General features: G+C 42.0%; 1 protein-coding gene across 5 annotated transcripts in view; it reads left to right on the forward strand.

Moving 5' to 3' along the window:
* Positions 1-383: 383 nt before the first annotated feature.
* Positions 384-14,870, forward strand: part of cdc42bpab (CDC42 binding protein kinase alpha (DMPK-like) b) — a 64,245-nt gene continuing 49,758 nt past the window's right edge. For 2 of the 5 annotated variants that reach the window (XM_026341998.1, XM_026341994.1), the window contains exon 1: positions 384-1,710. In XM_026341998.1, the coding sequence (XP_026197783.1) occupies positions 1,533-1,710 (178 nt within the window). In that variant the 5' untranslated portion in view covers positions 384-1,532. The remainder of the gene's footprint in view (positions 1,711-14,870) is intronic. The other 3 variants (XM_026341993.1, XM_026341997.1, XM_026341995.1) reach the window with 2 other exon arrangements.

The following is a 14,870-nucleotide window of genomic DNA, read 5'->3' on the forward strand; positions in this document are numbered from 1 at the left end:
TCGCGCTGGAAGATGTGCCACTAGCTGTAGGGGAATGGACGGAGTCGCGTCGCAGGCGAGGTAAAGATGGCCGCTTTGCGCGTTCGTCGCTGCGCGCATGCGTGAAAGTTGGACACACTTGTCCCAAAAACGTTACACAAGTGTGTCGCACGACGTATCGCGACTTTCTTCACCGAGTGGGGGGGGGAACAAAAGAGGTGACGTCTTTTGCGAGAGCTCTTAAATGGTGTTTTCAGTGTGTACAAGCCACGGGGGGGGTAAGCCATGCGTCCATTTTTAACTCATTCATATTTTACGCCCAAGCCCAATACCCATAATTCAGCGCGATGTTCCAGATAGAGATGTCTACTCGGTTATCTTTTCTGTCAACGTCTCTGTCAGCGAGCTGCTGGTAGCTTGACTGTGCAAAGACGGCGAGAAGCGACCGACCGGCGGGGGAGGCAGGCAAGACGAAGGACGGCACAGGACGGGACAGGACGGGACGGGACGGGGAGACACAGTTTAGGCTGTGTCCCGTGTTTGGAGTAACCGAGACTAGACTTCAGCTTTTCCTCTTGACGTAAAGCGAGCTGGCGTGTAACCTTCAGAAAGGAGCCGCATTGTGACGGCTAACTTAGGGGCTCCCGGGACTGAACCAACCGTCGCTGTGAAACTGTGGAGAAACTAAAGAGACATTTGGTTTCGGGACGAAGACTGGGATTTAAAGAACCGACCTGCCAGCACTGACTTGGGAAAACAGGGGGATATTTTCCAGTCGGATGAAAAAAAGAAGAGCCGTGCTGTCGACAGGGGTCGAGTTCAGTTGAGCTTTGTTAACGCTGCATATTATATGTCAACTCCTGGAAAAACAGGGGGCAATGACGGCGTTTGGGGACGGGGAAAAGTAGCGTTCACGTTAGCTCGCTGGCTAGCTAAGTCGCTAGCCTAGCAGGCTGCTAACTAAGCCTGTGTCGCCCTTCCATTCCTGGAGCAGAGGAGGGGCGCTGGGGCTTTGTAGCATTGCAGATCTGCCTTGCATTTTTTGGGTTGCTGCAAGAATGGAGAATCCCAACTATCTGCCACAACAACTCAGGTGGATCTGTTGAACCGCATCGACTCGATTATTCCCCCACTTCCCACACAGAGAGAAGACCACGAAACTACCAGATCTCCACAAGGCACATAAGAAAAAGAAGTAGTCACAATTACAGACCCTGGCTGCACCAGGCCGATTGATTTTTGATGAAATCCCAACGTAAGCTGGATAACTGTTATGAAATGGGGAAGTGCTACACGTCTTATCCAGCTCCTAGATACTGGATGTCAAGAGGGAGATCATGAATAAGTGGGTTTTAACACGGAATTAGCCCCGGCTGGCCCTCTCTACTTAAAAGTTTTATTATTTAGTAGACATATTCAAGGTGGGAGAACTTCTTTACAGGCCCCTCTGCGCTAACTAACAGGCCGAGGTGGTGTTTGCTCACTCCCCCCCCCTCCTCCCCAACTCCCTTCAGCAACAACATTTGTTCAAAAACCCAAAAGCTGGAATAATCATGTCGGGAGAGGTTCGTTTGAAGAAGCTGGAGAAGCTGATCCTGGACGGGCCAGCTCAGTCTAATGGCCAGTGTCTTAGTGTGGAGACGCTGCTGGATATCCTGGTGTGCCTCTTCGATGAGTGCAACAACTCCCCGCTCAGAAGAGAGAAAAATATCCTGGAGTTTTTGGATTGGGGTAAGCAGTATTTCTCATTTTTTTCTCGTTTAGCCTGTGCACTCAGCCTCCCTGTCTTTTTGGTAAGATGATAGGCTGATAATGTTGGTGTTGCAGTGGCCCTTCCCTTCCCCATCACATTCCTTTTATAGTAGTAGTTGGGCTTTAGTTCGCCTGCTCTCTTCTCACTCAAACCCTCCCTGAAACTAAAAGCAAGGCCAATTTATGCTTGTGTAATTAAACTTTTTATGTGCTTTGGAAAAACAGAATACGGTGACAGCAATGTTGAAGTTACAGGAGCGCACATTAAACAGAAGGCATGCCTTATTACCAAAAACAGATATGTTGTTTAATAAAAAAAAATAGAAAGAAAGAAAGAAAGAAAGAAAAGAGGTGGCACCTATTTGACAAGGAAGGAGTAACCAAATAGACTGAAAGACATTAACCATAGCGAGGAAGATCTTTAACAGGCTTCCACAAAGTTTTGATTTGAATCCAGTAAGTCTCATAAAGATGTCCAGGCCACTATTTATTCCTACGAGAATTTACTTTTGCAAAATAGATACCTTTCTGTCATTGCACCAGTACTCCTCAGTTCACTTAAGTTTTCAAGACTACTTTGCATGCCAGTTTGTTTTTCATTTTCTGGGCGTGTATGGGAGAGCTTGTTGATAACCTACATAGCTCTCTGTATCTTTGTAATAGAGTAAAACAGTGTTTTGTTGCCATGGTGATCAGCTGCATACATGAGGATTGATTAGTTTATAAAGAGTTTGTATTAGGAGTTTTGTAGCTTTTCTTCTTCTCTCTGAGCAGGAGTACGAAAAAAAGAAACAACACACAGGAGTCAGGAGGACCACACACACACACAAACAAGTCAAGCATTTGTGCAGAAGGACTGTATGTGTGTGTGTGTGTGTGTACATGTGACATGGGAGGGGGGGGTTTGGTTTGTGCATGAAGCAGGAATGTGAACAACTCACCTTTTTTTTTTTTTGCGCACAGGCCTAGCTAGCGGCAGGAGCATGTCTGGCTGGCCTGCTTGTCTTTTTTAGAGCCCTGACAGAAGGAGTGCTGCAGCGCTTTGAGGCAGTGCAGGAGCAAATCATTGCCCTGCATTGAAACTGATAAATAATACAACAGGCAATAAGACACACACAAGTGCAATGAAAGGAAGGAGCTATTTGCCATATTTGCTGGCATAATTTTTATAGCTTTATTTCTGAAACAGTTTAAACTACAGTGTTATACAGCATGAGCTGCAGTTTGGCCCATTATAGAGGGTTTTTGTCAAAGACAGACAGGATGTTAAATGGTGGTACTTTTTGGCTGTGGTTGCTAAGTTGGGCAGCCCCACCAGCCACCATCTGGACAACCGCTTCTGTGCTATAAATGGAGATAAACTGGCTGGTAAAATAGTGGAAGTGGCTGGATTTGGTGATTTTTCTTTTTGCACTGGGATAAAAGGGTACTTTCCTGCCTGTCCAAAGCCTTATCCAACTGTGTTTATGCATTACACATCTATTGCTTCCTTTAGAGCCCACTGTTTTTCCCAGTTGCTAGTCGCATGCTGATATGCTGCATAAAATCTGCCCATGCAGCTGGGCCTGCAACAATGCCAGTGTGCCCTAGCCTTTAAAGAGTGGTGCCTTTTGCTTAGGTGCCAAGTGGTGACTTCATCCTGACATTTCCTTGTGTTGACACTAGAAATTCTGTGACTGAGCTTGACCAGAGACAACAAACAATGTATAAATTTGTCCACGCTGTCATAATTGTGTACAGGTCCGATGTTGCCGCTTGTTGTGGAATTTCCTTAGAGCGGGATTTGTATGAGAATCCAGCATACCCTTCAGTTATTATCAGTTAGTGAATTGAATGGCCGAGTTTGTACCTAGAAGTCAACAAAGCTGCTGGCGTATGAACAAAATTAATATGTCAGGTTATGCAAGAATGCTGTGAGGCCTCTGGATATTACCAGTTGATGTCTTGTCTGAAAAATCAGCTGAAATATCAAAATATCAGCTTTTTAATGTTGGAGACACCAACATTAATTCACAGGAGGGGAAAATGAAAGATGTCAAGCAACAGTTTCTTCACTCTAAATGAGAGAGTTAAGTAGTTTAATAGTATTCATTAGTGTTTTGTCTCAATAGGTTACGTTTTTTCCAAATCATGCCAACATAGTCAAGATTTCAGGGACTATTGTACATATGTGGTGATGACCATCTTGGCAGCTGTCACAGAAGCTAATATCATATTTTTGATTATATTGATTTAATTGATAAAATGGCCAATAGTGACTAATTTCTCTAGATCACCTTGTCAAATTACAAACAATAGCTTCCTACCAGTCCTTGACACCTCCCATCCCCTCCATCTGTCTGGCTGTCACAAAGCCCCCCACTCAAATTAGAGTAAATTTAAAAAATATCTCTGTTTGTCTTCTGACAAATTATTGGTAACTGATGCAGCACCAAACATCCCTAATGAGTGATTAAGTGATTCACATTGTGATGGTGTGTGACAGGTTGTTTTTAGAAAATAACTGGTGAAAAACTACTGAACAAAGAGCACATTTACATATTTTGGAAAGAGATAAAATCACTGGTTTGTGCACAACATGGTTGCCCAAGTCTTTGGGGTTGAGCCTAGAAAATGTGCTACAATTGATGACAGGTTTTGTCAGAAATGGGGTCTGAGGATAAAGCATATTACACATGCACATGCCTGTTTTAATTGTTGGACTGTTAAAAGCTAAATGTTAGCTGAATGTGCTATGATACCATTATGCCCCCTGTCAGTACTTTACTACCAGAGTGCACGTCCAATTGTAGCCTATAAGCAACAGATTGGATCAGACAGATAGGGCTAACGCACACTCAAAACACAGTTGAATCCTACATATAGAAAAATAGTTCAAGATGAGCCCCGTGAAACCTAAGAGCTATCCAGCCTGTGCATGATCTGCCTTTGTCAGTTCACTCAGAGTCTGCCTCTGCAGCTCCAGCAAAACCTGACAGAAAAGATGCATCATCGTACCTTTAATCGCTGTGCCTGTGTCCCTTTTTGATACAGCGGCACAATTGTGACAAAGGTGCAGCGATGTTCCCTTTTCTTCCTGAGAGGGCATATGAGCCAGGGAAGAAGACAAACATTTATATTGAGTTTGCTTTTCTTCTTGTTTGGTGACCTCATTTCAGCTGAAATAGAGACCCCTGCGTGACCCGCAGCCACAGGGGAAATGAACACGGGAAAGTACGCTGTATCCTGACTCCTCACATATACCACAACAGTTACTGTGTTGACCAGTTTCACTTGTTCAGAACTCTTGTTTTTATTTATTCTTTAACAAACTCGCTTTTGAATGTCAGTGTAAAATAGCAGTAAAACTGTACACAACAGATTATGCAGATTTTACTGGGTCATTGTGAAGGTTTATGTTGTTTTTCTTTTTTCTATGGACACAATAGTGCTCATCTCCCATAGGTTTCCTGTTTCCTTGCTATTTCCTGCTTTTTGTTTTGTCCTAATTTCCTCCCCCTATCCTGGCCAGCCGCTTATTGGTCAGCTGAATGAAGACGCTCAGCCATGCCAACCCACAGCTGGCAAACATGGAGGAGACTGCCTGACCTTTACTCAATCCAGACTTGGTGTTAGCTCGCAGTGACCAGCTGTTCAGCTGCAGCTGATGTGTGCTCCACCCTGCAAGGCTTTCATTGGCAGCATGCCTCACACACTACTCTCAACGGAGACACACACACACACACACACACACAAACACACACACACACACTTACTGTATTATTGTGGTTTTGTCTAACTAAGCTATCTCATAGTGCATAACTTGAGTCCCTCCCTGCTGTTCCCGCTCTTGAACCAACCAGAAAATCAGCCACTATGCCTAGAATAATTTTGCTTTTGTTTTCTACATTTCTAAAGAGGAACGTTTTTGTTACGTAGTTTAAAATGTGGCTCAGGGGCCAATCCACCCCACAGAAATGCAAACAGTCCTGAACACTTTCAGCCTCTGGCTTCATTTACTTTGTGTCCATGCCACAATTGCTGTAATAAACACATGTTTAGGCTAGTTTAAGCTAACAGACTGCCACATGCTTTGTTGTATTGTAGCAGTATACAGAACTTAGGCAACATCACTGATCTTGTACAGTTTGGTTTGTTCAGGTAGCGGCAGTGTGCTCTAGTGCTTTTATTCTTGGTTTTGTGTGGTGAACGATTGTGGGAGCAGTGTTTTATGTTTTAATGCTTTAAGGATTTTTAAAATTTTTTTGAAAAGGTTATCAAAATAGATGCTGATAATAATATCACTGTGGTGTTTAGATAAATGGTGTATTCTCAATATGGGAGTTAGTAGTTACATTAAGAAAAGAAAAACTCCAGAGCCAAGGGTTCTTGGTAATTATATGTTTGTGACCCTCAAAGCCTGTATAAGTAATCTGTATCATTAATATCTATGATTTTAAAACAAGTATTGCTGCTTAAAAAACTCAGGTCAGCTCATCCCTCATACCCTTCTGCTTGTTCAACTGTTTTCTGCCTGGCTGTTCGGTGGCTGCCACGGGCACAGAGAACAGGAAGAAAGCACAAGGACTCAGTGAGCTAGTCTGGACCCAATGGGTTCATGATGTCATGCTAGGAAGTGAGACAACTGTATTGCATTGTGTCATTGTGTTCTCTGTGGCTCACCCATGTACAACATTTTGATATTGTTGGGGAAGGCGCAAGGTCACTGCCCCCTACCCCCCCCACTTTTTCTTTTATTTCCTGGCTGGTGGTTTCTCTTCATTCAGCTCATATCCAACACTCCTAAGCTCTTTAACTCTTTCTGTGGCACACACAAACATACAACTTTTTCTATTGTTTATTATATATTATATTTATTATTTACACTCATAGTGACACATAACAGAGGAGCCTACATAGATTCTACTTCACACCAGAGTTTAGTATCCCCAAGGGAGCAGTCCAGCAGCCACGCACACTTTATTATTCTCCTTTTAACCCGTATACTTTACTTACTTTTAGCCTAAATGAACCCAGCAGCATCAGCCAGAAAATGGCAATGATCATTCCTTTCTTGCGATTCAGTCATTTTAGCAGATAGTCCCTGCTTGGTAAATCTTTCATTTCCACAATTGTGGATGGTATTTTGGGAATCTAGATGTTCACAGCTGGCCTTTTAAAACATTAGTCGATCTAATGTCTGGAAGCTTTGGTAGGCAGCAAAATGCCTGCTGCTAATTGTGATGTGTCAGCAGAAAATGGCAGAGGAAAGATTCTCTTCCTTTTCTCTGTCTCCCAGAGGACACACTGCAGCAGAGGTCATTAGGCAGCTTCTCAGGACCTTTGGGATCTGACTGCAAATGGCCTACCCCCCTGCCTTTTCTTGATGTTCACTTCTTCTCATCCTCCCATCTCCGTTTGTCTTTTTTCTTTCCCTTACTCTCATTCTTCCCCTAAAGTACCTTTGTGCTGGTTGTGACTGACCTCTCTGGCTGAAGTGATGTGCAGACAACTGAGCAGTGTTTACAGATGATACAAATCAAAATTAAGCCTCTCAGTCAGCTGCTTAAAATAAGCCCGCCTCTGTTGGACGGGCCTATTTTAGCACGTTCTGTACATACTGAAGAAAAAAAATGTTGGCCTGCTCTACTTGCAATGACTCCCCACCTCACAGCAGCAATTAGCAAGTCTTCCTATGCGTCTGCCAGCTACGTCTACACCACACACACACAAACGCCACAGACAGAGCGACATTGTTTTCTCACAAGAATTTTTTTCTTGCTGTCAGAGGGCTCTAGTCCCCTCCAAACACCCGTTTAACTGAAATAGTCCTGCAGCCAAATGGCGAAGGCGCTTTCTTGCATAGTTTTGTCTCTTCACATACTCACTGAACTGGGAATCTGTGTTATTGAAGGGAGGGAATGCATCCACACTAGTCTTACTGAGCAAGATGTGAGCAAAAGCAAGTTCAAAATGGAAAGAAAAATGCACAGACACAGACATTTCTCTCCTTTTTCCTTTATAGAAACTGTATGGGAGCCACAACAATTACAATGGGAGATGAAAGGAATATTCCTGAAAATGTTTGATCTTTGTCTGATGTAGTACAAAGGCTCTAAATGACGCTCCATTCTTTCACTATAACTGCTGTTGCTGTTATTATCCTGCAGCATGTCCAGTGTATGGCACATGTCCACCAGTAACGTATTTCATCTTGTACTTGTTGTGATAGACTATTTGACGTGGAAAGAAGCTTAATGTAATGCAGAGCCTTCAAAGTTTAACCACTGCTAAATCCAGGGATTAGCAAATCTAAGACTTTCTGGGCAGTCGCCACTAAAACAATTCTGCACTTCCTACTAGATCCCATTCAAACTGTGCATACACAATTTTTTAGGCTGCTGTATTATCTATGTAATGTTTCTAAATGAATCAATTTTCATTGTTGCACCAGTCCTAGAGTCAAATCTAGCTACACCAACTTTGTTCCTAAATGCAGCTTTTGGACCTATTCAGATGTTTGGCAAGTCTAAACATGCTCTAAACCTGTTTAGTGATAAATACTGTAAATAAAAAACAGAAACAAAAGATTTAGCTCTTCTACACCGGGCCTCTTGCAGAATTTTAAGACTGTGGTGTTCAATTTGTAAAACAGTCCACTGCTTTGTGTCTTCCCAGTTTTTTCTTTGACATTCCTCTTCATTTCTCTCTGTCTCCTGACCCTCGCAGTGTGGCCTGAATCAGTCCTTCACAGATCCGGTTTTGCTAACTCGCATCTGCTCCTCAACCTGCAAAGCTGAGGACCAGAACTGATTCCTTACCCACAAATATCCATAAATCTGGACCCTAACCCTACCCTGCTCTTTGACCTGACCCTTGCTCATTATAAATCATATAAAATGCAATGTCACTGACTTTATAAATCATCAAGACCCGTCTGACATAAGATTATATTTGTTTACGTGTGGACAGAAGTGTCAGCTAGGAAAAGTGCGACTTACACTAGTGATAGCACGAGACTCCGTATCAGTTTGTGTTGCTCCGCCAAGCCTTCCAAAGCTTAAATTTATCAGAAATCACTGAAATTCTTAGATTGAAAGGGCAAGCCTCACTAAAAAACTTTAGAAGCTAATATCTCTGCACTGCTGCCAGTGTTCTGTAAGTCTCACTTCACAAGAGGCATCCATGGCACCTCTCTACAATAAGATGAGTTTTTGCAGCATATTTCTGATAAACACATTTTCTAAATTAGTTACATACTGCAGCTTTAAGGGATGTGGACAAAAAATGTGTCATGTAATTGATAAATCTATCAACATGGGAGTGTGCCTACTGTCCATCTCTCTACCGTCTCCAACCCCAGGATAAAATCTATTAGCTGCTCTTAAAACTAGAGCTCTCAGGAGCCTCGTCAGGACAGAAGTTCATAAATAACATGGAAGAAAACCTCTCTGACCCTTTTCGTTTCTCCTCCTCTAGTTCTTTCTCTGCTCCCCTCATTGTTTTGTTTTTTTTATTTTGTTTTGTTTTTTCTCATCTCCTCAGGGATGTTAATTTCAGTTTGGCACAAAACCCCAGCTGTGGTAGTATGGGGAGATGCCAAGGAATCCAGTTCACTTCCACTTGTCTCTGATTTGGGTTTATACTTTCTGGGCTGTTAGTGTGGAATTAAAATTTATTTTATTTATTTTGTAATTTATATGTTTTTGGACTTGACTTATTATATTTGCTATTATAAGGGCTCAATAGCTAGAGCAGTTGTCTGCTAATCATAGGATTGGTGGTTCGATTCCCGCTCCTTCTGTCACATGCCAAATTGTCCTTGGGCAAGATACTGAACCCTTAGTTGCCCCTGGTGATTCAGATCAGCTGTATAGCAGCTCTGCCATCAGTGTGTGCGCATGGGTAAATGAGATGCAGTGTAATGCTCTTTGAGTACCAGTTAGGTAGAAAAGCGCTATATAAGTATAGACCATTTACCATTGTGAACTGTTATTCTTGGCACAGGACCAGTTGATATTAAATTGAATGCTTTTAACTTATTTCAAACAGTTAGTCATCCAGGTTTAGTTTTTGCATTGTGTTTTATTTATAGGAATGTTGGGAAATAGGAATTTGCCTCCGCTTTTATGCCTCGACTCTCTTTCAATGTATCACTTTGTGCCTTACTGGGATAATCATCATCATAAGCATCATCTTTACTTTTAAAATGTGTTGTGGTGTAGTTATATGCTAAAAACATGTTCATAATGTCAATAACTTTCTAACAACAAACTAGATATTACAAGAGTTTTTTTTTCATCAATGTGTTTTCTTATTATTACTAGACAGTTTTCTTATTTCTATTTTTTCATCCTAAATGTGTCCAAAATATCCAGGTCAAACTCAACCTGTAGCCAGCACATCCCTCTGCCTTGAGCAGAGGGCTCAGCTGTGTGTGTTTTAAAAAAAAAAAAACAAAAACAAAAACGCTGACTCAGTCAGGCCCCAGCCCCTCATAGCTGCGGTGCCTGTGGAATTTGGAGCTGAGGTGCAATGTTAGTGAGAACAGCAGCTGTTTAGATGAGGCCAGGTCGGCCTCTTTGTGCACCAGCACCACCCGCCATTCACTCTTCCTGTCTGTCAGTTTCTGCTATTGCTCTTGCTCTCTTTGTTTATCTGTCAGTGTCCTGTCTCCTTCACTCACTCCATCCTCATGCACTCCCATTATTCTGCCCATCTCTTACACCTTTATTTGGTTTTCTTTGCCTCCATATCATCCCTCTCTCTCTCGTTTCCATTTCTCTGTTCTGTTTCTTTCCCTCCTTTATTTCCTCTGTTTGCTCTCTCCTCCCATCCTCCCCCTCCGTTTCCTGTCTCTCGCAGTTCCTCTGCCCCCTCCCTTGTTCCCTCCCGGACTGCTGTATCCCAGCTTTGCCTAGTGACAGAGAAAGCTAGGTCTGTGCATGTCTATGAAGGGCATGCATCAATATTACAGTGTATTGTGTGTGTCTGTGTGTGTGTTGGTGAACATATTTGTCCCCTTTTTGGGAATATTTGCATGTGTTGGCACTAGTCTGCGCAAAAGAGACAAGTGTGCAGATGCTGAGCAGTTCAATGCCAACAGAACAGCCAGCAATGTCCTCTCAGAACAGAGCTGACATACTGGCGACTGGATAGTGTAGTGGTAAGATCGTCGCCTCCATGATGAGGCAAGACCTCTTTACACTTACCCTGCCTGCCTTTGTACCTTGTACTTACTTTAAGTCGCTTTAGATAAAAGCATTTGCCAAATGACTAAATGTAAATGTTGGAAAATGAGTGTAGATATTTACTGTTATTAACTCTTTGTTCAGGCTAAATAAGGACTGCACACTGCAGTGGCTAAATTAGCTGCTTAGCAAGAACATTACAGCTGTGCTGCCGCAGTCTACAAGTTACACATCCAGGCTTCTTTGAATCTCCGAACACCAAGAAAATGTGGGCATGCACATTTTCAAAATTAGGTTTAGGATAAGAAACCACTTGTTTTTTTTATTCTGGAAAAGTGCACCCAAACGCATAGTCTAATAAAGGACTGATATATCCATAGCTTTAATTTCATTAGTAATTTCAAAAGGAAGTATTTGTATATTATTAAAAACATTGCCATAGATATACACTATAAGCATTAACAATTCTGCATCTGTCCTGGTTTTTCTAAGGTATATACAAGTCACAGTCGTATTACATCTGAAGCTGTTGGTAACTGTCAGCCAAAGCAGAAAAAGAATATTTCGTTCACAACTTTAGAATAATGACTGTTTAGTTAGCTAGCTAATGGTGAACAGTTAATTAACACAAAAACTTGGATAGATGAGTTTTGTTTTCACAGTTTCTCATTCACACCACAAGCTGTAATGTTGTGCCATTATTCCATTCAAACATCATTCAGTGGTTGCACTGAGCAGGGATCCAAGAAACATCACAGACTGTTAATATTACAGATGTTAACAGATTAGTTCACCTTAAATATGACTGCATGTGTTGGAATAACTGGAGCCATTTTTCCTTGTTGTGTTGATGTGACACGGAGGAAAAACCTCAGCTGACGTTTTCATGGTGGACTGACGGTGTCAGTTGCGACTATCACAGACTCCTTACTGCTGTAGTCCCCTTTTGGAGGGCTGCGTATGTGTCTTTGGGAAACAGATGAACACCTTTTTAACATCTGCCTAGCATCTACTGTATCTCAACCACCACCCTGGTCAGCTTGCTGGTTTTGATTTCAGTTTAACTGAAATACTTTCATCCAAAGTGAGTTGCAAATTAATGGGTGCAACTTCAGTGCAGCTCAGTGTTTTGCTCAACATCACTTCAATATAGGGAGGCAGGGACTGAACCTCAAACCCTGCAGTTAGTGGAAAACTCCCTCTATCCACTGAAATATATCATAATATTTGTTCATCTGTTCTAATCAGCCATTGTCAAGGTTCTCCTGATCAAGGCACTCTATCAAGCTGCATACTCTGAAATGTAGCTTAATAGGAGAATGTCCTTGTGCAAAACTGGTTCAAGGCACAAATTTGAGTAATTGGGTTTAAAGCAAATTATAGCTGCATTAAAAATGTAGTTCTCTGAACACATTAGCATTCAAACTTGTATTTTGTGGCATTTCTTACTCATTCTGCTAATTGGATAATAAGAGAGGAGATGTGAGAAATTAAGCAAAGAGCGTGAGAGAGAGTGAGAGGGAGAGAGAAAGAAGGGGACTGAAATAGTTGAAGTAGACCAGAGGAGCCCACAGAGTGGCTTGGATTTGCTGAAGACCATATCAGTTGAAGTCAGTTTGTCTAGCTGTCGTACTGTTTGTTCCTTTGCCTCAGTGCTGCTTACAATAGCTAACGCTGATGGAGCACTGACCTTGGCTCGTGATGTGATGGCAAATTTGCCGGTGACCTGATCTATTTTTAGGTCCATCTTTATATCTGTACTGCTGTATGTGTGTGTCTCTTGCACTCATTCCTCCGACCTCCTTGTCTTTACAGTGAAGTTAGGTGACTCGAACAATATTAGATGGGCAAGCAATTTGTCAGCACCATTCATCCATCTTTCACCTGAATGACGGTCATTCATGCCGGTGGGCCTCACATGCAATTGATCTGATCAACCATCATTCAGCATAGGCTCTGAATTGTTAAATTGTCTGTGTCGATTTTCTGTGATAAAATTAAGCCCCTGAGCAGGGTCTGGCAGACTTTATGAGTACACAGATTGTGTTGTTCCATTCAGAAAGTGATTTTAGGGGTTTTGTGGTATTGGTTTTGAAAGGGGTTTTGTGGGTTGAGGGGTTGGTGAGAGAGTTTGTGACTGGTTTCTTTGTAGAACTGAAAGAGAGTACTCAAGACATGTTGGTGTGAAGCTGTAAGTAACTGTTCCTCTATCTATTCCACTGAATTTTATGTGTGGTTTGACAACCCCACACCCCACCGTATTTATCCTCTGCGTCTGTGGAAGGGGAAATCCTGTGGTTGCTGCGATTGTCTTCTACTGAGTGGTCTCTGTTGTTCACCTCTATATATAGTGAGCTTCCTCACACTATTTCTTCCCTGAACTGAAGGTCATTTTAGAGACACAACAATTTGACATGCTGCTGATGAGTAAATTTCATCACCCTGAAAATTCAAGTTGTTACCCCCTAAGGTATTTGAAACAAGACTACGAAATGCCCATCCTGTTTGATTGCTTATACTTTATTATTTTTTAAGTAAGTTGCATGGGTGTTCAGCTCATCACTCTAACATCATCTTTATTTATTCCTTTATCCATTGTTTGCTGTCACACACACGCAAATATGCACATACACAATCACTCTCCACTTTTTTCATCACCGATAGCTCTGATATCTTTCATTAACAAACAGTAAAATTGATTCATACTCAATGGTAGTATTGGTAAATCTGAAACTGGAGTTAAATAAATTGGGATTTTCTGTCCAAAACACTTAATTTACTGATATGAGGTAATAATTCCTTTAGATGCTTTAGCCCACCCCCCAGCCAGATGTTTAGCCTTAATTGCTTTGCTGAGTTTTTCCATCTGTTTTAAAATGCCTTATTTGTGCAAATGTATTTCCCTCCAGAGTCAAACCTCCTCAGACAAGGAAATGCCGTAATTGGGGCATTTCCGTTTATTATTTTAATGATATTCTCAAGGATGGGAAGTGGCTTTGTTACAGGTTTACATTAAGTTTTAGGGTCATCTCTTCCTGTCCCTTTTTCCCTAATATTACCTGTTTTGCTCACCAAATGTGGATACTTCAGGATTAGTGGCTTTTTTTCCCCTTCACCAGAAATTCCCTGCCCTTTATCATATTGACAACAAGCTTTGGATGATCAAGCTGGGATGAAGCTTGGCTATACTCCTTTACACCATATTTTACTGATTCAGCCAGCAATGAAGGAGTCATGTGCAAAGCTGTGGAGGTGGGTTGACCTTCGTGTTGAAGTCACAGGTGTAGGAGACTAATGCTGAACCCACACTAGAGGATAACTGGGAACATTTGGGATCTGATTCACCCCCTTCCACGGATCACGGGGGTGTTCATACCTCGAGGGCGATTTGAACCGATTATCTGCCCAAATGATCATGTAGCGTGAGGGGTTTGCAGACATAATCTTAAAGCTACTGGCTGGCCCACAATATCCCAGATTTCAAATTCCTGTAGTGTGAAAGAGCCAGTGAAGGAATATTCAGCAGTAACCCACAAATTCCAATGATCGCAAGTTGACTGGGAATCGTCAACCCTTGATTCACAACTCTACAAAATGTATATGCCAAGGTGATTTTGTCTTTTTAGCCATGACTAAATCCACAGTTTTTATTCCTCTATTTTCTTCTCAGTGAAAAACATAGCACACCCAAGTGCTTACAGCTGATGACTACAGTATGCCGCTGTGTTTGTTTTGTGCAAGTGTGTGGTCCTGACTCTTGATTGAATCGTTTGGTGTGTTCATTCTTACAAATGAAATATTAAAACAAATTGAAAATCCTTCGGTATATAATACCAATCATTATAGTAAGGCTAGGTGCTTGGTGCTACTCCTGTGGCACACTCCTGTGGGAGATGACAAAGTGGAGCCTGCAGTTTATCAGCCCGTTGAGAGAGTCGGTGTCTGTGATCACCTAGATGTCTCATGTCC

Source organism: Anabas testudineus, chromosome 24, assembly GCF_900324465.2.
Source record: "Anabas testudineus chromosome 24, fAnaTes1.2, whole genome shotgun sequence".
NCBI classification, from domain to species: Eukaryota; Metazoa; Chordata; class Actinopteri; order Anabantiformes; family Anabantidae; genus Anabas; species Anabas testudineus.